General features: G+C 39.9%; 1 protein-coding gene across 1 annotated transcript in view; it reads left to right on the top strand.

Moving 5' to 3' along the window:
• The window catches only part of LAMA3 (laminin subunit alpha 3), a 244,789-nt gene extending 219,079 nt beyond the window's left edge, over positions 1–25,710 (top strand). The window contains exons 57-77 of the mRNA XM_073679182.1: positions 646–785; positions 1,540–1,722; positions 1,933–2,084; positions 3,375–3,534; positions 6,001–6,134; positions 7,799–7,946; positions 8,076–8,201; positions 8,495–8,631; positions 8,745–8,862; positions 10,017–10,157; positions 10,729–10,865; positions 14,633–14,767; positions 15,204–15,357; positions 17,818–17,987; positions 18,898–19,087; positions 19,570–19,710; positions 20,104–20,263; positions 20,633–20,763; positions 20,926–21,019; positions 22,720–22,839; positions 23,743–25,710. Of these exons, the coding sequence (XP_073535283.1) occupies positions 646–785; positions 1,540–1,722; positions 1,933–2,084; positions 3,375–3,534; positions 6,001–6,134; positions 7,799–7,946; positions 8,076–8,201; positions 8,495–8,631; positions 8,745–8,862; positions 10,017–10,157; positions 10,729–10,865; positions 14,633–14,767; positions 15,204–15,357; positions 17,818–17,987; positions 18,898–19,087; positions 19,570–19,710; positions 20,104–20,263; positions 20,633–20,763; positions 20,926–21,019; positions 22,720–22,839; positions 23,743–23,888 (3,017 nt within the window). The 3' untranslated portion in view covers positions 23,889–25,710. The remainder of the gene's footprint in view (positions 1–645; positions 786–1,539; positions 1,723–1,932; positions 2,085–3,374; positions 3,535–6,000; positions 6,135–7,798; positions 7,947–8,075; positions 8,202–8,494; positions 8,632–8,744; positions 8,863–10,016; positions 10,158–10,728; positions 10,866–14,632; positions 14,768–15,203; positions 15,358–17,817; positions 17,988–18,897; positions 19,088–19,569; positions 19,711–20,103; positions 20,264–20,632; positions 20,764–20,925; positions 21,020–22,719; positions 22,840–23,742) is intronic.
• Positions 25,711–26,386: the final 676 nt, after the last annotated feature.

The raw sequence follows: 26,386 nt of genomic DNA, 5'->3' as shown, positions 1-26,386 counted from the left end.
CTCACTTGGAAAATTTTCTCATTTTCCATGACATTTTATGGCAAAATAAATAACGAGAGTTCAAAACTACAACTCATTCCGCAATAAATAAGTTCTCATATGATTATGGTAAAATAAAAATTAATGATGACTATAGGGAGAATGTGGTGCAAAAACAAAAATAAAATATTGTAGGGTTAAAAGCACCACTCAAGGTTTTCCTTATTTTACCACTGAGTGGTATTAATAATGTAAGTTCCCTGCCCCTAGTAATATACTTACCTTGTTATTGGCGCCGCTCTGGTCATCTCCTGCAGATTGTGACCTAGTGGATCGCTCCAGTGTTTGCTGGGCGAGCCGGAGGTGACAAGCTCTCAATGTAAGTCTATGAAAGCCAGAATGAGGCTAGAACGAGCCTTTCATAGACTTGCATTGAGAGCTTGTGACCGCTAACTCTGACTTCCGGTCAGTCAGAAGTAGTGGTCACAAGATGGTGGCGCAAGTCAGGAGCAGCACTGTGAAGAGCTGAAGACAGCAGATGGTGATTATAATACTAGGGGCAGAGAACTTACATTAGCGACCAATAGAGTGGTGCTTTAAAAAAGTGACCACTGCCCAAAAAAATTTGGATTGATTTTTAAAATTTAAATTTTTTTTAATCTCTAGTGATGAAGCTGAGTGGAAGCCTTCCTGATGTTTTTGATGCTATGAATCGCATCAATAGTCTTATGCCTTTAGGAAACATTTCTGAGAGTGTGAGTCGTATCCGAGAGCTCATTCAGCAAGCACGAGATGCGGCAAATAAGGTGAGATCAGAGCAAGATGAACCGGCACTGCGGCAAAGCCTCACTTTACTTCCTTATTATTCTTTATTCCTCACATTACTTCCTTATTATTCCTTATTCCTCACATCACTTCCTTACTACGGATTCCTTGAGTCTTTGTCTTTTTTCTTCAATGTGTCCTCCTCAGATTACTTAATTGTTCATAGTCCGGTCAAAGTGAACTAACACACCAAAAATGTCTTAATAATTCTGCGTTATGGCGCGTGCACATGGCCATGTTTTCAGTCCGAGTGTGATCCGATATTTTGTGGGATCGCACTCGGACCAATGTTATTTGTAGTAGTGGACAACCTCTTTAAAAGGAATGTATCATCAAATATGACCTCTTGTTTAAATGTTATTTTATGTATGGTGATGTTTTCTTTCCAATTTCCAATGTTATCTATTTTAACAATGAATCCTGAAATCTTGCAGTTTTCACTTTGACTATGGAGCCCCATGATAGACATTTCATTCTAATTCTCCATGTTCTCTAGAGATCACTTCTTAGTAGTCATCTCATTATCATTATTGGCAGAAACATAATGAAAATTAACACCTCTATTACAAAGCTGGAGCTAGATAACAATGCAGAGTGGTAGCCCAGATTCTCCTACCCTTATATACCCTATGTACATGAGGGTAGGAGAATCTGGGCCTTGTATTTCTGTCGTCCTCTAGCATCAACCTAAAGCATGGTCTCCCAATCCATCTCACTGTGATGATCTCTTTATAGGTTGTTGTACCAATGAGGTTTGATGGCAATTCTGGAGTGGAAGTGCGACCCCCAAGCAATTTAGAAGACTTAAAGGCTTATACTTCACTTTCATTCTTCCTTCAAAGACCGCCAAGTAGAGGAGATCGCAGGAAACGCCAGCTGTCTGCAAACATGTTTGTGATGTACCTGGGCAGTAAAGATGTAAGTGTGATACCAATGTTAAAATGTCAGCTCTTCCTATACATAAAGCCAAACTATTCACTTTACACCATTTCTTAAAAAATATAGCAAACAGGGAAATATAAAATGGTTTTCAATAAGCAGTTATTGCTGGTGGGCTACAGGACACAAGATGATTTTCTATGTTGCAGTATGTTGTATGAGAATACGACCAGCGTTCTCTCTTTACAGACTTCCAAGGATTACATCGGCATAGGTGTTGAAGATGGCCGGCTCATGTGTGCCTATAATCTTGGAGGCAATGTGGCAGAAATCAACGTGGACCCATTTGTTTCGTCCAGTAAAACAGAAGAAGCTATATTGGATAGAGTTGTTCTAGAAAGGTGAGGATGTGAATGCAGAAATATGTAAAGGTTAATGGGATTTCACTGATGCTGTGTCTGGTGGACAGATGTCTCTGCTTTATGGCAAGCATATACAACCTGCGGGCCCCGATTCATCAAAGTGTTTACTCCAGGGATGTCAAACTCAAACACACAGAGGGCCAAAACTAAAAACTTGGACAAAGTCGTGGGCCAACCAGTATACAGTATAATGGGCTCCACATAGTCCTCCATACAGAATAATGGGCCCCGCATAGTCCTCCATACAGAATAATGGGCCCCACATAGTCTTCCATACAGTATAATGGCCCTCACACAGTCCTCCATACAGTATAATGGCCCCACATAGTCCTCCATACAGTATAATGGGCCCCACATAGTCCTCCATACAGTATAATGGCCCCACATAGTCCTCCATGCAGTATAATAGGCCCCACATAGTCCTCCACAAGGTATAATGGCCCCATATAGTTCTCCATAAAGTATAATGTCCCCACATAGTCCTCCATACAGTATAATGGGCCCAACATAGTCCTCCACAAGGTATAATGGCCCCACATAGTCCTCCATACAGTATAATGGCCCCACATAGTCCTCCATACAGAATAATGGGCCCCACATAGTCCTCCATACAGAATAATGGGCCACACATAGTCCTCCATACAGTATAATGGGCCTCACATAGTCCTCTACAAGGTATAATGGCCCCACATAGTCCTTCATACAGTATACTGGCCCACATAGTCCTCCACACAGAATAATGGGCCCCAGATAGGGGTGGTGGTTCTGGTTTCGCCTGCCAAATAAAACCACCCTGTGGGCCAGAGTTTAACATGTATGGTTTTCTACATAAAATTGGCATAAAACACTTTGAAAATATGAAAAGTTGTGCAAAAAGTTTGTGACTTTTGGAGGTTTTTTTCTCACCAGTTTCAGGCATCGCCAAAATAGGTGGTGCAGGGATCCTGGCATTTCTTACGCCAGATATGTTACTCCAGTCACTAACGGAGTAACATTTCTGGCAAGGCGCAAACCACTGATGAGATGCACCAAACACATTAAGTGGCCTTTTGAGGAATCTTAATACTACTCGACCCTCATTAAGACTGGCGTACAAAACAAGAATCAGAGCCATTAAATGTACATAATGACCTACACATTTCTACCTGATTTGTGCTAATATTCTTTTTTATAGTATCAGTTATTATATGCTTGACCTGATGTAATGGTAAAAAAAATAAGAATACGTTATTGACATGCATTCACCTTAAGTGTAATGTGTTATTTCAGGATCTACCAATATGTTACTCTGAATTACACAAAATCATTCACATCCAATAAGCCAGATCCGACCCGAACATACACAGCGGAAACCCAGAGACACACTCTGCTCAATCTGAATGCTGACGATGTTGTGTTTTATGTTGGAGGATACCCTGATGACTTCACTGTGAGTTTATACAGCCAGCTATATAGGGGATTTTTAAGTTGTTATTATTAGGCTGTGTGCCCACTATGCGTTTTTTAAGCGTTTCCGCAGCGGCAATTCCACTGCAGAAACGCTTAAAAAATGCTTGGTAGAAGGTCTGCCATGTTCCCCAATGATAATCCGCATGTGCTGTGCACATGCTGCGGAAATTTCCGCTGCGGATTATCATTGCGGAAAAATCCGCAGCACTACCAATTATTTTGCGGAATTGCGGCGTTTTCGCCGCTATTGACTTGCATTGGACCGCATGTCATCCGCATCACTGCATCTGCACATGCGGATATCATGCGGATATCATGTGGTTCAATGTGCTGATGGTACCCGGGTTTGGAGAAGAGGAGACTCTCCTCCAGATCCGGGTACCATAGTACCTGTAAAAAAAAGAATAAAATAAAAAATATATATTATACTTACCTTATGATGTGCTCCGGTGTCCTTAGCAATGCATCCTGGCTTGCCGGCAGCTCGCGATGGTCTAAAAGGACCTGCCATGACGTCATTTAGTCATGTGACGGGTCACGCGACCACCGACGTCAGCGGTCGCGTGACCCGTTACATGACTAAATTACGTCATATCAGGTCCTTTTTAGACCATTGCGAGCTGCCGGCAAGCCAGGATGGATCGCTAAGGACACCGGGGACCATCAGAAGGTAAGTATAATATTTATTTTTTACCATTCTTTCGATCACACTATATAAATCCATGCCATTTGCATGGATTTATATAGTGTGACCAAGTTGTCAAGCACTTTCCAAGTGATGCTAAAATCGCTTGGAAAGCTCTTGACAACCCGCATGCGGAAATGCATGTGAAGAACGCTTCACATCCGCATGTCCCTGGCAGGAAAAACGCATGTACAATCCGCATGTACAATCCGCATGCGTTTTTTCTGCCAGGGAGATGCAGAAACGCTCAGGAAAAATCCGGAGCATTTCTGCATCGTGGGCACATAACCTGACATGGACTTCTTATAGTGAAATATCTTTTTCTGTTATTTAAACAGATATTTAGGTAAAAATGTAAAGTACAATTGAGTTTTATTCAGTAAATTACAAAACATTATTTAGTAATAAGTATTCCTTACTAATATCATGTATATATTTACTGTAGTGTCCATATAACATCAATAAAAGCACATGCCTAAAAATATAGTATAGATGGACGACAGGTATTTCTGCCCCAGTAAATGATGAAATAATTATATATACCCAACTAAAGTGATATGGAGTAATGAAAACATAGAAAGAAATACCAGGGAGCATCAGTAACAGTAGGGACAGACATACCTTTGGTACAACCTGTTTGGCCGCACAGGGGTCCAGGAGATAAGGGGGCTTATTTTCCACTTCAAAGCAGATAGAATTGTATATTCTCATGAGGCATTGGACTTCAAAGGGCCCATATATTGTTCCTGTACAGGGGCCCTCTTCTGCTGTGTCAACTATTGAGTAAAAGCATAGCACATATTAGATGGTAAGATGGGTAAGATACATGAACTGCATAATAAGTTAAGATCTAGAAATGATAGATGGCACGTAAAAGGCCAAAGCTGTTAGTTGATATAACAATAGTACACAAATATTAAGCAATAGGCCCTATAGCTCGTCTATACCTTGCTAGAATTGATTCCGGTAAAGTAAACCTGATGTAGAAAAAAAACACCTCAACGCGCGTTTCACTAACACTGGGCTTTGTCAGGAGGTTAGTTATGACTTTAACAAAGTGGAAACAGACACAAATCCATCAAGTGTAACCTATGGGGCTGCTAACTTTTTCCCCATAATATAAGATATTGTTATTTCCAAATAAAGTCCAAATAAAATTAAAAAAACAAAACAGGAATATTCCAGAAAAAAATGTCCTACATCAATAGGCAAAACTCAGAACCTACTAGTAATATTGTTAGGCTTTCTTCACAATACATTTTACATTGTAAGCTTCCAGCGCCTGCATTAAAAGCATAAAGCTCAATTCACCAGGTAAAAGGTCTTCCCCTGCATTCCCCCAAATTTAACTCTGTCTTTTTTATACTCTGTACCGAGTTTTCATATTTGCTATTTTACCATAGTAAAACACAGAAAAGTTTGTGAAGCTAAAACATTTCTAGAACATGTTCTCGGTCTTTTTTACCAACCAAATATTATATATTATCAGGCTTCAGTTGTATTCAATCTTGTCTTACAGTACTGTCATCTTGAATTATACTGTAGTTTATGGCTGAATAGGATTGCATCCTTACAATCTACACTTACATGTATGTGATTTAACTTGTCATGTAGCATAGCTTAATATGAGTTAAAAAGGAAAAAGGCACAATCTCATATCCCAGTCTATTAGGTAAAAACAATAGTTTATCTACAAAGTATGAATAAATACTGTTCTCCTTCTTAATCCTGTTTTTTTCTTTTCTTGTTATATCTTAAAAGCCTCCACCCAGATTGAATTTTCCAAAATACCAAGGCTGCATTGAACTAGATGACATGAACCAAAATCCAATCAGCTTGTACAATTTCCGACAGACATTCAACATTGACACAACTACGGTTGAACCTTGCAAAAGGTATGATTGTAAAGTTGTTGGCAGGTTTTAAAATACTCTATTAGGGAATTCTGAGCTAATAAAGGGGAAATCTCTGGAGGACTGAGCACATTCATGCACTACATAGGCAACACATGAATGTGAAACAAGCTGTGTAATGCTTCATTTTTCCCATGGTAGTGCATAGGCGAACACTTGCTGCTGTCTTTCCCCAGTGGTTACAGATGATCGTTGGGGTCACAGCAGTTATCAGTTCATTATTGTGGAATCTAGTGATTGTCCAAACTAGACAACTCCTTCCAGGGTGAATCCAGACATGTGGAATCACTACAGATTATTATTATTGCAGATTCCACACGTAAAATCTGTGACAATTCACAGTTCAAAACATGTAGATGTTCAGCAAATGTTGTTGGTCTGTCTGGTGAGATGTGAGGTTATTGGTGACAAAGGTTGGCCATTCTCTAACTAATAATAGGTAACACACTAAAAAGGGTAACTGACCCTGCCGATTCCTGTACAGACTCGAGATCCTGATCCTCAGTCCATAGTGGTTCCTGCGTGAGCAGCGATTTCCCTAACCACAGACTAGACAATGGCAGCTCGGGCCTATGCTGTCTGAAAGGCCATCGAGCGCTCTACGTTCCTCCTAAAGAACCGGAGGGCAGAGCAGAGAGCAAATTACCTACAGAAGGGAGTGTGCTGAAAAAAAGAAAAGATCCCAGAGTGAGTAAAACAAACCACGAAATAAAAAGGGATTAAATATATACTGTTAGAAAATAAGCTGAATACTTCCCAACAAGAAACAGAAGATAGGGGCAGGGTAAAGAACATAAACAGCAAAGAGATAAATCCTATCTGATATTTTACTGACTGGCTTAAACTACAGTAGTATGGTTGGACATCCAAAAGAGACTATCACCAGCAGGAAATGCCAGCAGGGGGAAAGTATATAAATTCGCACCCGAAAGGTGATAGGGCAGACAGATTAGTAAATGAAAACACCTGTTACCCAAAAAAGACTGCAGCTATGATAACAGAAACAAAACATCCGAAGAAAAGGTGTATCTGCTGTGGTTCGGAGACAGAGAAGCCGACCACAAAGCACAGGCTCAAAGCTTCAAACCCAAATGCATGACAGATTCTAGCAATGTGGCAACACTCTAGTCAACAAGATCGCGACATGATAATTGCCAAATATCCAAGCCTACTAGATTTGGAAGGGGTTGTCCATCTCTGATTGTTAAATTAAAATGAGCCCAGCATTGTCTAAAAATTAAGAAAACATATATTGACCGACCGATCCCATGCCGCTCCTCTGTACCAATGTTGGTGTCTTCCAGGGAGAATGAACGTCATAGCCAATCAGTAGCCATTGAGTTCACAAGTTTGTATGGAGGATTAGTAGGTTAATGTATTCTTTTTTTACACCACGCTGAGCGCATTTTTAAAATAAAACTAAATACACTTAAAATGATCAACAGTCAGTGTCATTAGTGGCTTCGGCAAAGTTGCCTTGTAGTCATAGCATAAAGTCGTTGATCAGCCACCATCAGCTCCATTTGGTTATGTTGTATGGAGTGAGTGAATATGTTATTTTTATGTGCAAAATAGTTACGCAAGTGGGAATTCTGTATTTTGTTTTTCACTTTATTACTTAACTAAACAACTTTTTACTGCCATAGATATAAAGAAGAATCAGATCAAATTTTCTTTGAAGGCATTGGCTATGCCAGCATCTCATACAATGTGCCCAGCATCAAATTCTTGCGCTTTGAGCAAATCATCCAGACCACCTCAGATGTCGGCTTGCTATATTTTGCAGAAAAAGAGGTATTTATATATCCAAAATAGATTCAGCGTAATGTAAAGCAATGTGTGAGTTCGATTTATGCACAGACATGTAATACATATACATATACATACATGACTTTCATACAGATATATTTTTTTTAATTACAGGATAGTTACATCAGTATTGAAATTGAGGATGGCCTCCTTGTCCTTAAATACAAAATAAATTCTAATCCAGAGCAGCAAAAGAAAGATCCCACATTAAAGCGTATAAATACAGGTGCAGAAATCCGTGTAAGTAGTTACGTAGTGTGTGTATAAGTATTTTTTATTATTTCATTTATCAGACCATGTTTTCCTGATTTCTTTCTTCTTACCTTGGTAGTGAGTTCTTCCTCTTCTCCTACTGACGCTTTACTAAATCTACTTTTCATCAGCACCATAGTGCTAACCATGGTGTGCAGCTCGCTATACTACATCCTACATTCTGTCATTGGCTTTCAAACAAGGTATTACTGTATATGATTTACTATATCATTTTGTGGCCATGCTGTTATAAATAAGCGGATATTTCCTTGCTTTCATAGATTCAGGTTCTGCTCGCACCCAGCGATAAAGTCATACGTGTTCTTCAAGGTCAGGAGGTCCTAAATGCAGCCGATGTGGATGTATTTACTACTGGCACATACTATTTGGGAGGAGCTCCCTCAGAATTTAGAGAAAAGTGAGTCCATGAAGCCCTGTTTCGAAACTTTATTAATGCTTTAACCACCCTGGGGTCAATGTTGCATTAATATGTCTACAATACTGAATATATTTTATGTCCACTGTAAACAGGTTTAACATAAAAACTCCACCTTTCCGTGGATGTGTTAAAAATGTAAGGACCCCTGTGAGCGCCGCCTCTTTTAAGGAAATGTACGGAGTCAGCAGGAGGTGTTACAGTGAATGGAGCGTAAGTGAGACTTTTTCATTTTAAGAACTGTTTTATAGATTTAGATAAAGGGGGTTCTCTTATGCAGACACCCCTGTACATATACCTTACTATGGGCTTATGGTATCACAGAGGGTGTCTCTTGTTAGTGACCCCATCATAATCCATAAAGGAAATACGCTCTGTAAGCAGGGCTCCCTATCTGTCAGATTTCAGACATTTATGTATTAATACCTACTAGTGATGAGCGATACTCGAGATTTACGAGCAAGCTCGGGTGGTTTCCGAGTATCTTCAGCGTGCTCGGGTGTTATGTTTCAGTCACGCCGTGCGCATGATTTGCAACTCTTTGACAGCTTTAATACATGTGAGGAATGCCTGTTTCTTAGGTATTCCTCACATGTATTAAAGCTGTCAAACAGTCGTAAATCATGCGCACGAAGTGACTAAAACATAACGCCCAAGCATGCTGAAGATACTCGGCGAGCACCCGAGCATGCTCGCCGAAAGGGTTAACAGAACATACTCGCTCATCAATAATACCTACCTTTAAAGGCCACGGCCCCACTATCAGTATTTGGTCAGTATTTTTTCTCAGGAGTGGGAGCCAAAACCAGATGAGGAACAATCAGAGAAAAGGTATAATAGAAACAAGTGCAGCAATTCTGCATTTATCACCCACTCCTGGTTTTGACTCAGACTCCGGAGAAAAAATACAGACCAAATTGTCTGGCTGTTCACAGAATCCTGTGCTGGGATGCAGGCCTTCAGCGATCAGTTCATTAAACTACACCTTTAATCCAGTTACATGTTTAGGAACCTGTATCTTTTAGTGCAAGAGCAGACAGAAATAAATGCTGGGAGATTTCAGCTCTGAAGACCGCAGAATTCTACATGCAGTTCTGGACAACAATACAGCCTGTAAATCAGTTCAAAATAATTAAAGTGATGTATTCACAAATTCACTTTAGTATTTCTATAGAGATTTAGGCTATGTTTGAACAATATAATCATGTAGAACAGTTAGCTTTATTCACGTTCATGGAGCAGTTTGGTGGACTCTTTATGTTGGGCTGCTCCTTTTTGAAGCCAATATTTCTGTGGTCTCCTCTTGACATGTTTGACACTTTTACAATGATGTCTTCATGAAGATACATTTTCCCTTTTTGTTTCAGACCATCCGTTCTGCAGAGTTCTCTAATGGAGGAACTTTGGGCCTGAAGCCAGATGGCTTCTCCTTCCCTGGTGACTTCCAGGCATCATTTGGCTTCCAGACTCCTCAGGTGGATGCTATGCTGTTGAATCACAACACACAGGTTTGTTCTTCTCCAATAGTACAGCTTTTATTCTTGTTTGTTCACTTTTAAGCAATACATCTATAACTACGTGCACATTGAGAGGTGATGGTGCAGATCAGATGATATTATATGCACAGGATAGGATTCAGAAATCAGTATTTTACTAGAAAATGCTGGTAAAGCAACACCAAAACACATACGAGGAGCAAGGTTTTTTACATCTGTGCCGAATTCAGTATGGAGACACCCCGGTGGCTTACCAGCATTATCTACTAGTCCACGCTCTAAGGTCCACCATCATATTCACACTTTAGCTCTTTCTCAGTTCCCTTATTTTCAACCTTTTTCATTAATTATCTATCTTTTTACCATTGAGACCAATTGGTAATAGATTGAAATAAATGTTGGAAACTAGTCTCAACGTGTCGTCAATTTTCACTCCGATGTAGAGCAAATCATACAGGAAAGTGTGTACGCTGCCCAATGTCAAACAGATCAGTCACGTGCTTCACATATGGGGCTGTATATTAAGCAGCAGGTATTACTCATACACAATGTATTTATTCATATCCTCTTGTTCTTCCTGCAGTCTGATGAGTTACATGTTTCTCTGGAGGATGGAACAGTAACTGTAACTACTACTAACTCGAATGTCAACTTGCGATCCAGGGACAAGTACAGTGATGGAAAGCTTCACTATGTGTCGGTGATAAGAAACGATAATGAGTAAGTACCAAGACTGTCAAACCTACTAACTGGTTATGGACAGTTTATAAAAAGGTTATAAAGCAAACTAAAAAAAATATTTCAGATAAATCCAACTATGGAAAGAAACCTCTAGATAGTTCCTGGAAACCTTTAAGGATGCTGTGATAGATGTTGATGAAGTTCTCCAAGCAGTTTACTTTTCATAATATATGACTGACACCTATTAAAGCAGTTGCTTCTGTTGAGTTAATGAATCGTGTGGATTTTATCGCAAATACAAAATGAATACTGCAATTTTTTTCCCAAAATTACTAAATTTAGCTCATCTAGAGATGGAAACATAAGTACTACTATAGTGACAATTGTATTGGGACACATACAGGAGCTTTTATGACATCCCATTCTAAGTCCATAGCTATTTCTATAGAGTAGGTTTCACCTTATACAGTATACCAACTTTTCACCTTTCTGGGAAGGTTTTCTACAAAATTTTGGATTGTGTTTGTGGGAATGTATTTTTCAGGTCAAACCGTGTTATGAGGAGAGGACCATACTCACAATCTTTGTTCTAGTTTGTCCAAGAGGGTTTTCATGGGTTGAGGTTAGGATTCAGTGCAGCCAGTCAAGATCTTCTACACCAAACTCCACCAAACATGCCTTTATGGACCTTGCTTTGTGTACTGATCCACAGTTATGAAGAAACAGAAAAGGCCTTCCTCCAAATGTTCCCGTAAAGTTGGAGGCATACACTTGTACAAATTGTCTTGGTATACTGAAGTATTCAGATTTTGTTTCTTGAAACGAGGGGGTCTAGGTCACCCATTGAAAATCAGCCCCATAGTATCTTCCCTCCTCCACAAACTTTACAGTTGTCATAATGTAGTCAGGCAGGTGACGTCCTGGTATCCACCAAACCTAGAGTGTTCAACAGGCTGCCAGATAGACACGTGATCCGTCACTCCATAGAACATTTCCGCTGTTCCAGAGTCCAGTGGCAGTGTGTTTTACACCACTTCATCAATTTTTCTGCGGATGTTGATACCAGAAAAAGTTTGGAGCTATTGATTTATTGCGTCAGCAAAGCATTGGCGACTTTTATGCACTATGTGCTTCCGCACTCGCCACAGTAACTTTACATGGTTTCCACTTCACAGCTGACTTTTTGTGGTTCTTAAATGCTTACACTTCTCAGTAATACCCCACCCTCACAATGGATTATGGAATATTTAGATGGTTATAAATGTTATGATTTGACTTGTTACAATGGTGGTATCCTGTTACAGGACCACACTTAAATTCAGGGAGCTTTTTAGCCATTCTTTTACAAATGTTAGTAAAGGCAGACTACATGGCTGGTGCTGGATGTTATACACCTGTGGCATTGAGACTGAATGAAAAAAACAAAATTCAATGATTAAGAAGTGTGTCCCAATACTTTTGTCCATACAGTGTATCTATATTACCCTGCCATGTGTGTCCTCTTGCTTTTCAACACATCCAGCAACAAACAGGAATCAAATTATTGGTAGATTGATAAAACTGGACAAAAAAAATGATGAGAAAAAGACAGAATTGACATCAAATTTATCTTCACGTTCAGATCGGAAAGCAATTCTTAAGTACAAAAGCATGGGATCTTAAAGCGGTTGTTCACTGCTCGGACAACACTTTCTGAATCCCTGTTTATTTGCCCCAGTAAAATAATAACAGCTATCCTCACCTCCAGCACAGGGATTCAGAACGGGTTGTCCGAGTAGTGGATAACCCTATTTAAGGTCACATAGGAATGTAACATATTTTCTTTTGCTGGAATTTGTATTACCATTAGCTCCTTGTGAAAATGTAATATATGAAGATAAGAGGCAAAGCTAGAAGCTGAATAATCATTTCACGATACAAGGAGTAAAACAATAATGAGGAAAGCTTCCCAGTAACCAGATCTGCAGATATTCCTTGCATCTTCCTTTCCATTATTGAGATGCCAGCCTCATGAAGCGCACATAGTAATGTACATCGCCGGAACACAGATAAATTACAGTCTGCGGAAACAGCAGGGGATTAAATACACACTGTTAAATACCACATCGGATTCTCTTCTGTGTCCCTAGAGATTAATTAACACCTTTGTATCTCCCTAAAAATGAAGTCTTGCGTCAGTGGAGCTGTGCTGAGAGTAGCTGCTATTTTTAGGTGACTACAGGCGGCTTTGCTATAGGTTAGAAATCTGCTCATTCTGATAGTAATAAGAGGATTAGTATATACTAATCAGTATTACCATCCCGAAAACGCATGGCAAAGGTACTGTATATAACAAATATGATATTATAAAATCATAGTGCAGAACTGCAGGGGAACACTCCTGATTAATTACCCATACTCTTTACATTATACTTGTCTGACCATCTCATATACATGGGAGCCTCCTGAGTCTTCCCTGATAGATGATAATGGGGGAGATGAGGTTCGGTAGTCTTGAATTGTTCTCAATATTCCAGATTTGTGGTGGAAAAAAAATGCAAGCAGTTGCTGCTTTGCACTTCTGTTGTCACTTTTCTGAAATTTACACCAAAAAGTTGATATTTTTTAAATTTTTGTGCACTTTCTATGTCTAGCATAATTGAGAATTAGATTTGCAGGACCTGGTCCAGCGGCTATGTCACTGCTAACCTCCTTCCTACTAGCATTCCTGGCGCCTCCACTGATTAGTAAATCCGATATAGTGTGATGTGTCACACACGTGGATCGTGGCCCAACTGTGCCAAAGGTCGGGCTTACCCAGGAGGGGCGTAGCTAAGCGGCTACCTGGTTTTGACTAGAGCTCCTGATAGTGGAGTTATTCCCCGGTACTGCAGCTGCTGACCCCACGGGTCAGGATCGCAGTCATGGACACAGGACCGTAGTCACTGCTAGCACAGGACTAGGATACTGGAATACTATCCAGGAAGACAGGACAGGCTTCAGATTCAGGATTAGACTACACAGGATAAAAAAAAGGTAGCAGTTCAGACATCATGGGGGACCTGGCAACTGACTAGTTGCACAACACTAACTAAATCAAGGTAGGAGCGTTGCTCAGGCACTTCTCTACTGGCGAGTATGCCTTATATACCTGATGCCTCCCAGCTATTGGCTGGGGGCATTTGCATAGTGCTGCCCCTTTAAGAATCGGGGAGCACGCGTGTGAACTAGGCGCGCTACAGGGAGACTTGCGTGACATGCGCAGGCCCAGAGGAGCAAGGAACCACAACAGGGAATGGGGACAACGCCGCGCGGCCGGGGCGGTGAGTATGTCGGCGTCCCTGCCGGGAGGAGGGGGAGAAACCATTCAGGGACGCTGGTATTGGCGTTACATGATGCATGCACCACTCTACAACAATGACATTGTGCCGGGTCTACTAATCAGAAGAGGCACTAGTGATGCTGGATGGTAGGAGGAGGTTAGCAGTGCACTGCTCCAGTAGCCACGGACTACTGACGTGGCAACTGGTCCAGGATCCAATGAATCTATTAGCTTAACTGAGCCCCTTAGGTCAGGGTTCCCCAACTCCAGTCCTCAAGGCCCACCAACAGGTCATGTTTTCAGGATTTCCTTAGTATTGCACAGGTGATGTAACTATTGCCTGTGCTGATGATGGAATTATCACCTGTGCAATACTAAGGAAATCCTGAAAACATGACCTGTTGGTGGGCCTTGAGGACTGGAGTTGGGGAACCCTGCCTTAGGTGACATGATAATAATCGTCAATTATGGCTGTGAACATATAAAAGTGATTATTTTATTTCAGGTATAAGCTCTTGGTTGATGACAAAGAAGAAACAGAAAATACTGTCAGTTCCAGGAGGCCCGGTCTTTCACCCTCCGATATCTACATTGGAGGAAATGGCTTCAAGGGCTGTATGACAAATGTTTTTATTAAAAGGTAACTGCATTGTTCCCCGGTTGATACAAAGGGATTGCAAGCTCCTATTATTATTCCTGTTTCATACTTGCTTTTGAACTTCTGGCTCTGTAATTCAGTATGGCCAAGCATTATAGCGGGATAATGTGGGGTACGTGCACAATGTGGCGACATTATGTACAATTTCTTTAACACCCTGATGGTCGACATGCTGTAAGTTGTAGAGTCATAGCAGCTGGAGAGCATCAGTCTACAGACCACGGAGCCGAGGTCTCTGACTATTCCACGTAAATGTTATTATGAAGCCGGTGGACAAGCCAGTGAGGTCAAAAAGTTACTGTGGATTCATTCAATTGCCACTTCTCGCAGCCATTTATGCCTTATACATATTCTATGTCACAATTACAAGTCACACACTCATACTCATTTTGGCTACTAATCTTTTTCTATATTTCAGAGCTTTACAAAATCCTACTGTACAGAACCTGTTTGACCACACAGAGAAGAATAAGGTGTCACTAGGAGTGTGCACCCCAGAGGAAGCCCCCGTGCCTCTGATACTGAGGGGACTCAAACAGCCTTTGAATCTCAGACTTAACGACCTTGACTTGGTAATTTCTCAGTTCTTCCATTTACTATATTTACAGAATGGCTGATATAGTATCTACATGGTTTAAATAGATTTTCATGTGCAGCATATAGAGCAAGTCTCATCAGATAGGACCATTCCTCATCTTGTTTAGTTTCTTATTGTGCTCAGGAATCGGTGTTATGGTATTCAGAATCAGTATGGGATGGGGAAGAGGTATAAAACAGTTTGTCTACCTGAAGCTCTATTCAGCAAAAATTACATAGTCTGCAACTTAAATGAAAAACTGAAGAACCCCATTATATGTCACTTAGGCCGTTCACATCTATTTAGAAGCACATCTCTCATACTGGTCATTGGTCCATGAAAAAGATCTTGTCACTTCTTACTTGTTTTAGGAAATACTTGGATTCTTCATGATGTAGCAATTCTGCAGCATTTCTTCTTAGAGGGCCAAATTCACAGTCCATATCATACAATTTGTGCTGATACCCCTGCCTGACCGCCGGTCTTCTGCCCTATACTAGTAGTCACATAGGCATATATCAAGCTTTTAATTTGATTGAGAAGACCTGTGTTCCGGCAGAGAATTTCGGTCCAAGCACAACATGTATGATATGGACGGGTGAATTTGATATTATAAGAAGAAATGATGAAGAATTATTACATCATGAAGAATACAAGTTTATTGTGGCAACTGTGTTCTTCTTCTGTTATTGCTCCTGAAATTCTTTGAAGAATAATCTGAAAACAAGGTATTACCAATCTTCTTGTCAAAGCGTATAGGGACAAGGAGATGCTCTAACATCAGCGCTAACCAGAGGAACAATAAGACTCAATTGCCAATTTTTTCAGACTTTTACCAGAGGTTTGGTAATAAGTTTTTACCAGAGGGTCTAACAGAGAAATGGCGCAGTGCCGCGTTCTAACAAGAGATGCTCTAGAGCACACATGTCAAACCCTGGCCTGCTGGCCAAATCTAGCCCTCAAGGTGATTATATTTGGCCCTCGACACCGTGGACTATGTTGGGCCCATTTTACTGTATGGAAGACTATGTGTAGCCCATTAACCTGTATGGAGGACTATGTGGGGCCCATTATACTGTATAGAGGACTATGTGGGCCATTATACTGTATAGAGGACTATGTGGGGCCCATTATACTGTACGGACGACTATGTGGAGCCCATTATTCTGTATGGAGGACTATGTGGGGCCCATTATTCTGTATGGAGGACTATGTGGGGCCCATTATACTGTATGGAGGACTATGTAGGGCCCATTATACTGTATGGAGGACTATGTGGGGCCCATTATTCTGTATGGAGGTCTATGTGGTGCCATTATACTGTATAGAGGACTATGTGGGGCCCATTATTCTGTACAGAGGGGTATGTGGGACCCATTATACTGTACTGACGACTATGTGGAGCCCATTACTCTGTATGGAGGACTATGTGGGGCCCATTATTCTGTATGGAGGACTATGTGGGGCCCAATATAATGTATGGAGGACTATGTAGGGCCCATTATACTGTATGGAGGACTATGTGGGCCCATTATACTGTATGGAGGAATATGTGGGGCCCATTATTCTGTATGGAGGACTATGTGGGGCCTATTATACTGTATGGAGGAATATGTGGGGCCATTATACTGTATGGAGGACTATGTGGGGCCCATTATTCTGTATGGAGGACTATGTGGGGCCCATTATACTGTATACTGTCTGGCCCACAAGTTTTTCATTTTGGCCCTCTGTGTGTTTTGAGTTTGACATCCCTGCTCTAGAGCAAGAGATGCTCTATATGAGGAATACACACATTTACAAAAAGGACCATATTTTAGAAGAGGTTGCAGGTTCAGTAAAGAAGCCATAATAGTAGTGTAAATAGACCAATTAGACTGGTATACTCTTGTATATTTTATGCACAAGTGGAAAATATACTGCGATCCACAGATATTTTCCTCCCTACTTCTCTTGGATAAACCATATAAAGTGTCAAAATAAGAACAGGAAAAAGTTTATGCTTGTTTAAAAAAAACTAAAGAGTATAGTCTCTTTATCAGAGGGTAGTTTCAGCTACAAGTTTGGCAGTATCTGCCGTAAAAGGTTCATGGGTGTCGGTGAAACGCTGTCAAAAATTGGCAACTGTACAATGCCTGAAGCCTCTCCTGCAAAGCTCTATAGCAAACTTGTAGCTGGACCTATGATTAGAGTGATTCGCCCATCTCAGACATTCATTGCTTGTGGATAGGAGAAACCAGAAAAGTCTAATGTGTTTTAAACACTGTCCTTGAATCTTCTCTGACTGATGATATTTCTGAAAATAAATTTGTTTGGAGAGCCCTTTTAATAGTATTTATAATGGTCCCTGCCCTATAAGTAAATCATCCTGTACGTTCGCTTTAATGTAGGGTTTCTCAATGACATTTCAGGCTTTAACATATAAATATCTGAACTTGTGCATCTTCTCTAACAGTCGGACCTGGACATTGTGAGCAATCTACTGAATACAAAAACTGGACTGAAGAATTTACAAGGCTGCGCCCCTCAGGCGAACTTCACATCTAGCCTGAGCGCCTATAGATTTGGGGACACTCCAGCAAGTCACCTGGTTTATGAATTAAGCAAGCAGAGTTTCAAGGAGAGGTATGTGTGATGGTCAACGTACAGGAATATATCATTGTTATATTGATATGGTATACACTTATTCGGTATGACCCACTGAAATCTACATGGCCCTATTATAAATCGGTAGCCTCTGATTGCATGGCATGATCCAGCAAATGTCGTATTATGGAAGTATTCTGCCCTTTAAGCATTACATTACTGGGTGAAGCTGTCTATAATATGACACTGCACAGAAGGTTTACAGTATTTACCACACTGTCAAAAATGTAGAGTGTTGAATAGTCTTTGCTGTGTGTATGAGGGCTAAAACCGGGTGGCACCTCCATAAGGCACTTTAATGGTGGCCGTTGTTTCATTTGTTACCTGTGTAAGAGACATGATCGACGTTTTCATGAAAAATATTATACATAGAGAATGAGTTTATCTACACAGTTCCAGTCAGTTTGGACACCCCTAATCATGCATTGTTTTCCCTTGTTTTTTATTGGAAAGTGCACATTGTAGATTCAGACTGAAGGCGGAAAAACCACAACTTGGAGTATAGAAACATGTGTGAAACAAACCAGAATTTGTGTAAAACCATTGGTTCTCAAAGTACCCCCCATTTACTCTGATGACCGATTTACACCCCCATGGCATTCTCTTACCTGGATTGGTTTTCCAACAGTCTTGAAGGAGTTTGTAGAGGTGCTGACCACGTTTTGGCTGCTTTGCCTTCACTCTGCAGTCCAACTCATCCCAAACCATCACAATTGGGTTGATGTTGGGTGATCTGATGCAGCCGTCCTCCCTCTCCTTCTTGGTCACATAGCCCGAACATTGCCATAAACTGTATTTTCGATCATTGTGTGAACAGGTTGTCCAAACTTTTGGCTCATACTGTATATTGAAACGCATGAAAATTTTTGGCCGTGTTCTTATTTTGCAGGTCACACTTCTCATTAGAGGTTCAAACTGAACAGTCAGCTGGTTTAATTTTCCTATTGACTGATAAACAGGAGTCCAGTTACCTGGCCCTTCATATATCCAAGGGCCGCTTTGTGTTTTCCTTGGGCACCAAAGGCAACAAGCTTAAGATAAGAAGCCAAGAAAAATACAATGACGGGAAGTGGCACGCAGTAAGTTTGGCATAGTTTGGCTATAGAAATCTCCCCTTAATATCATTCGGAATAAATAATGTTAAAACTTTGTATATTTATAAGTTTGGAATTTCTCTTTATTGATTTTATATTTGCAATGATATTGACTTTGCACCATAGTGGAAGAATCATCTCTGTGGAAGTTGTATTAATCTCACTTTGTGCATTATTAAACAACACCATGTAGGTCAGCAGTAAGTAACATAAAGTTCTATGGAAATGACCCCCATTGATAAATATATAATATTCCAGATATGGGCAGTGCTGTTAATTGCCAGTCTCATTAATACTAATGTTACACCCATAAATAAACTGCTTTATAGTATATTCATTGGTACCTTAAGACGAACCGTATAACTTCAAAAGTCAATATGCCTCATGCAAATAGTATCACTCATTCATTGATCGTGCAGGAGCCAAGAGGGTTTAATATTTAATGATCCAAAAAATTTTTTGTTTAGGTTGCATTCAGCTGGGATGGAATAAATGGTCGTCTTGTTATAGATGGTCTAAAAGCTCGGAAAGGAAATCTCTCAAAACACATGAGTATAGAGAATATGTCACTGCTCTACCTTGGAGGGGTCCCTTCTCTAAAGGTGCAGGTAAGGACTTCTAATCTATGGTTTTGGATCTTATGAGCATTATACAAATATGACTACATGTATATACAGGCAGACACGTTGTAGTAGTATTAGGCCAGTTTCACATATTTGGCATTCACGGTCCAAGCATGAATGTTCAGACTGTCCGTGGGTCTCCTGATCCGAACGCAACAGCCTTATTAGATTATATGAGTTTGTTGAGTTTGGGTATGGAGAGGTGTGGCTGGTCCAGATATTTCACTCCATCCTTGGACCATGCATGTCAGACACATGAAACTTCCTGCAGTCTTTACTGTACCAATTGTCTGATTCTCTGTCTCATTTTCTGAGTCATATTTTTTCATTTATAGAAAAAAAAGATGATATAAGGTATGATTAAATTATATCTTTCAGGGAATGCCCAAGAAAAGCTTTATTGGCTGTATGAAAAATGTGAAAGTGAATGAGGTGGTGTTAGCCAGACCATGGAGAACAGTCGGGGTCACTCCTTGCTATGATGGCTCTTATGAGACAGGGGTCTATTTTGCTCAGGAGTCAGGACATGTGTCTGTCGGTAAGTAGCAGCACTTGAAACTTGGTTTCCTAGGGCTAGACGATGGTGAGCAGGGTGCAAATCTTGCATGCTTCAATCGAGGGCATCCTTTAGGGAAAGCACCAGGTCCCTTCATTTCCCTGTATTCTGATCTACTCAGTTATGTAGTTTATGTGGCATAATATTGCATAGCAAAACCACTCAGGCCAAGATTATTTGGATATTTCAGGAACTTTTGTGATTTTTTTCCTTTTAACTGTGATAAATAAAGGTTATCTCTTATTGGTGAGAACTTTGTGATTAATCAGACCTAAGTAGAAGTACTTGTGAAAGTTTTAGTAGCTTCTCACTTACATGTCCATTAGAACTTGTTTTTCTTGTTTCTTTAAGATAATGCTTTGAACTTGGGACGTGAGTTTGAAATATCTTTTGAATTCCGACCACAAAGTCAGGAATCTATATTATTACATGCACATGAAGGCAAAGAATATATTTTCAGCCTATACATAGTCAATGGCAAGGTGAGTAGATGGATATTTGTAGAGGTTTTACTGGTGAATATTAAATAAGTTAACATCTATCTAATGTTCATAAGCTACACTGTAAATACAAAGAGCAAGTGAATATTTATCATAAAATTCAGACATTACATATTTCATTTTTGTGTTTTTTATTCTGTCTAGGTATCTTTGTCCATAAGTAACAATATAGGAAATTTCCAGACTTCAGTTACCCCTGTTGCATCACTTTGTGATGGAAAATGGCACACTATAACAGGTAACGCCAAATCTCCTTTATGATTTTGTTCATTTCTACCCTAAAAGCACCCAGTTCATGTCAGTATACAGTGTATGGTATTAATAAATTTTTATTGTATCGCATAATCAGCTTCCATAGTGCTTTATATTATTATTTAATAACACAAAATGTGGTAAAGCATGTCAACGTTTCTAAATATAGTAGGAGTCCTTTTTTAAAGTTCTGCATCAGTTTTCTGGTGGTAAAAATTTGTAAATTATGTTGCAGGGGTCTATTCACACTATAGTTTTCCCCTATTCCTCCACTTTAAAAAAGTGTTGAAAAATGGGGTCCAGATTAACTGGGGGGGGGGGGCATTGTTTTATTTGGGCCAACAAATGTAATATTATTTCTTAAAATTATTTATTACTAGGAAAATTGTTATATTTTATATATTGTATTCCAACAAATGTCAACTCCATTTTAACTGGTGCATAAAACAGGACTCTTAGTAAATTTGCCCCACTGTTCACATAGTAAGTACATTAGGTAGGAGCCAAAGATCCATGTTGGCATGGCATTCTGCTCCTTCATTACTGCCCTATATGAATGTGGCCTGAGATCACCTTTTATGGTATAATAGTGTTTAAAAGGGTTGTACAAAAAAGTTTAAATGGTTGTCCTCACATTTCAGGTCTCAGGACATTAACTAACCACAAAAATGTACTTTACTGGGGTGACCTGGGATCACCTATAATCAAAAATAAGGGTCTTGTGCCCCAATGTAAATGTATTACTGATTGCCCACCCATAATAATGGGTATTCAGTAATAGTTGTGGACTCTTGGTGTCTTCCAGAACCAAGTTTATTTTAGCTTACAGATTTAGGGGCTTATGCAGACGTGCATTGATCTCGGTCTGAGTACGGACCAGAATGCACGGACTGGCCGTAGCATGACGGCTTCATATATTTCTATGACACTGTCACGCTCTGTTTGGTAGATCAGCATCCAGTTCGTGAATTGCGGACCATGATCGGACCGAGATCCACAGACGTCTGAATGAGCTGTTATATTGAGTTTTGTACGGGAAGGAAAAAAACGCATATTAATTGTTTTCTCAGATGATAGAAAATCTAAAGACCGAGCATGATAGCCTCATAGAAATACTGTATATGAAGCTGTCATGCTGCGGTCTGGAGACCTGCGGCCAGTCCATGCATGGTTCTTTATAGTACGCGAGCAGTGACTGCCTACTCTGTGTTCACTATTAGATGTCAGTGATTAGACATTGATGAGCTATAACTTAATTCTTTACCATTTAACATACTTTGTTAGTAAGAGAAATCAGTGCTTTTGCAAGTCTGATCCTGGCTCCTGAAATCAGCTGAGCACTAGTTCAGAACAGTGAACAGTTAGAGACGTAGCCTGCGAGTACATAGCGGTGTTAAGTACATGGCTGTGTTACATTTCCCCCATGCATATGCTTAATGTAGCATCCCAATGCTAGGCAGGCAGTTAGTAACAATTATCACCATTCAGGACTAATCTCTCGAATTAGTTCTACAGAATTAATCTCTTCCGATAAGTACTGATTAAGGACATATAAAACTGTGCACTATTACTAAGTGTATTTTCCATGTGTGTTATTGTTCACGGTTTCATTTTCGTTGTGCTTAAAAAAAAATACTGTAATTCCATCACTACTTGGTTTTAAAATTCTATTTTTAATTTTCGCAGTGAGTCAGAAAAATAATGCAGTGCAGCTGGATGTGGATAACCAGTCCAAAGGCACAGCCGGCCCCAACTCTGCGCTGAGGTCCAGCAGAGAGGCCACGTTGTACATTGGTGGACTCCCAGGTAAGCGGAGCAGACACCATTCTCATATATAGTTCTTATATAAGCGTTTTTTCCCCAATTGGGACAACATACATGCCAACGTACATTCACAGATAGCGACAGGTTTTTCTCTACACTCCATAATGTATTGGGACATTTGCACATCAGAGAGGGTCACCTTAGAAGGTCCTTTGAAATTGAGTGAGGAACCATTAAAGGAATATTCCCACATTTGAGAGTGATCCTTTATGCATAGTGCACATGCTTGATATCCGCTCTATTAATTATCTGCCTGACATTCGGAAAAAGCCAAGTACATTGCTCGGCTTCTCCTGGTAGTCCTGTAGACAATGAATGGAGTAGAGGGCGAGCATGTGCACCTCTCCAACATTCACACAGAGCAATGGCCTGTTCCCAGGATCCAGAGCCCTGAGAAAGCCCCCAAAATTATGAATGGAGGTCAAGCATGCACACTTTGATTAGGGGATATTTTGATTTGTGAGAATATCTCTTTAACTAGGTGTAACCGATGCTCTGTTGGACTTAAGCTGTCCATGTGTTACATGGATTACTACGTATCTGAATCTCTGCAATCTAACACTAAACGTCTGACTGGGGCTTCCCGCTCTGCAAATTCACTTGCCAATTTGAAGGGTCTTAAGTTGGAGGTTGACTTTTAAGCTCTGTACCATGTTGCTGGCTTTAGAAGATATAACTAATAGGTTACGTATAACTCATAGGTTACATACACTTTTCTGAGCAGTTCTCCCAAGTTCTAGCAGTACATTAAAATACACACCATTATTATTCATTATTTCAGAATAGATTTTACCAGCTAGGGACATGTATAATGTGCATATGAGCAAAACCTTGAGTTGTTCTGTTCAGTTTTTCAAGTGTTTACAAGATCCTCTTCTGTTTCAGATGCCTTGGAAACTCAGAGGCCTCCTGTGAAGAGATCATTTGTTGGCTGTATGAAGAACCTGAAAGTCAATAAGAAAGTCATCAACTTTAGTAAAACAACAGACGTTCATGGCGCTATAAGCCTAAGCCGGTGTCCCGCAGCATAACTGTCATGTATAAGTCACGCATCTCTCACCAGGAAACATGCAGAGATACAGATTTCTTAAGAAGACTCATTTTCCACCTTAACTACCGTTCTATATATTAAAACATGGTCACTCTTCAGACTCCTCGTCTGTTCATTTGTGGTTTGTTCAAAGAGTCACAATCCAACTACCTCAATAAGAGTGTATGTTACTTACTATTAAAATGGTGAATTGTGATAGAATCTGCTGTTTAAAATGTGATAGATTATAAGGATCGGCACGCGATGGTCTATTGGTAGCAAATATTCCTATAACTGCTACAACAGATCAACAACTCTAGAGATGAGTAAAGAAAGATTACACGAAAAATGGTCATTGCTCCATAAAACAGGCCTTAAACAGGTCACGGAGACACAAATAGCCAGCCAGTATGAGAGATAAGTACTGTATGTGTCCCAATCATAAAAGTGATTGTGTCCAACCAATTAAAACCTGTCACGTGGGTCACAAAAACATTAGGCACGCTTCAGTTTTTTTGTTTCCATTGTGGAACATGAATGGAAGTCAGATGACAAGTTCTGTGCCGCAATGTTGGTGCTAGCTTTACATTTTTTGGATAAGTATGATGATTTACATTTATTGTGACACTAAAAAGCTACCAATATCATTATCATTGTGCAATGGAAATATCCAAGAAATATTTTAATTATAAAATGATAGATTTTCAGGAACAAAACTAATTTCCCATCCTTCTGATAACTGTATATTCGTTATTTTGATAGTATTATCAGGGATCCATATTTAAAAGGGTATTTTCAAGTTTGGAAATGTTCCTCTATTCACGAGATAGAGGAAAAGTTCCTGATCATGCACACATCCGCTTCTTAAGGAAGTGGCGACTCCCATGAAGAATCAATGGTGCCGATGTCTGCATGATCGACTACCGCTCCATTCACACGGGGCCTGATTCTTGTGATCGGTGGGGTTCCAAACGGTCACCACAACCCCCAGTGATCGGAAAATTATCCCCAATCCCAAGGATCGGAATAACTTCCAAACTTGAGGATAGCCTCCTAAGTCTCCACTGTCTAAAAACAACCAAATGTATCTTAAAAATAGAAAACTTTCCAATCAGCAAATGTACTAAATTTTTCTGGGTAAGATTGATATCCAATGTCAATATGAAAAATATTTGCTGCTCTGGGATGTGTTTGCATCCTTGGATGATATTAGTAGTTTGCTAATGTTCGCTTGACTTTTCAGACTTAGTGGTTTTCAGGACATGATCCTAAATTTAAAAATGATCTAAATTGAGATAAATGATGATGACTAAGCTTAGATAAAGAATGTATATTTTGTGTTATAAAAATGGCTGAAGAGGTCTACATTATGGGAGGCCTCTAACTGCAGAGGTCCTATTGTAGAGTTATAGATTGCTGCTCTCCATGTTCACACAGACTGACAGAATTAATGTAACGAAACAGATCCATTGAGTAATGATGTCAAGAGCGGCCTCATTGATTATTATAGCGTCCGTCTGGGTTATGTGTCCGTTTTTAGAATAGAAAAAAAAGCTTATATTGCAGAACTTTTCCTTCTGTTCTAAAAAGGGACACTTACCAGATCACTGACAGTCGCAATAAGGGTCACTTTGCTTCCTTTGGCATCAGTTATGAAACGGATCCATTTTGACATTAATTCCTTAAACTGGAATAAAAAAATGGAAGATCCAAACATAGGTGTGAAAATAGCCTTATATATATGATATTGGAGTTTATTGTATATAATGTGATATTATCCAGCTGTATTCTACAACAGTAAATAAAATGTAAAGTAATATACAGATGTAGTAGAAGTTATTGTCTGGAACAGCAATTAAATAAATGGCCGATCAAAACAAGACCCCTACAGACACATATGATGGCTGAATATCTGTGCTATTGTCAACTAAAAGCATCAGTAGAAGAACAAAGAAGTGACCAGCACTGGAATCATTCGAATTTCTGCCCCTATTTTATGCTGCCTTCAGATTGGGAAGCGTAAACCTGATGACAGATTCTCATAAAGGAAAACACACAGACACACCTACATGTTCTAAGACCGACTATGTCAAAATAAAGATGCGTTCTATAGGGCATACTGTGATGGATCAGTTCTATATTGGTGGAGTAGCTTCTAAGATAACAGCGTACTTCCAGTGATCAACGTAAAAAATCAAAGGCGAGAAATATGTATATCAGTAAGTCAGGTCAAGCTTGTAAAAAAAAGTGAAAAAGTGCTCTATGGTGATTAGCTTCCTTCACTTGCAGCAACACTACTTATTTTAGACCGAATAGTAGGAGAAAGCCATTCTGTCATTTCACCCTCTGCACTGACTGACAGCCGGCTTTAATGCTGATCCTGCTGTCAGTCAGGGCCGGGGCCGCGATTATAGCTGCCGTTCTCTATACGCTGAGCGGTGACTATACCTGCGTCAGTGCCACCCCCATGACTGAAACCAAGAGGAGTAAAGTTAATTT

Source organism: Phyllobates terribilis, unplaced genomic scaffold (assembly GCF_046119375.1).
Source record: "Phyllobates terribilis strain yellow unplaced genomic scaffold, ASM4611937v1 Scaffold_4__5_contigs__length_816908805, whole genome shotgun sequence".
In the NCBI taxonomy this organism is placed as follows: domain Eukaryota; kingdom Metazoa; phylum Chordata; class Amphibia; order Anura; family Dendrobatidae; genus Phyllobates; species Phyllobates terribilis.
This window is presented reverse-complemented; position numbering and strand designations above follow the sequence as displayed.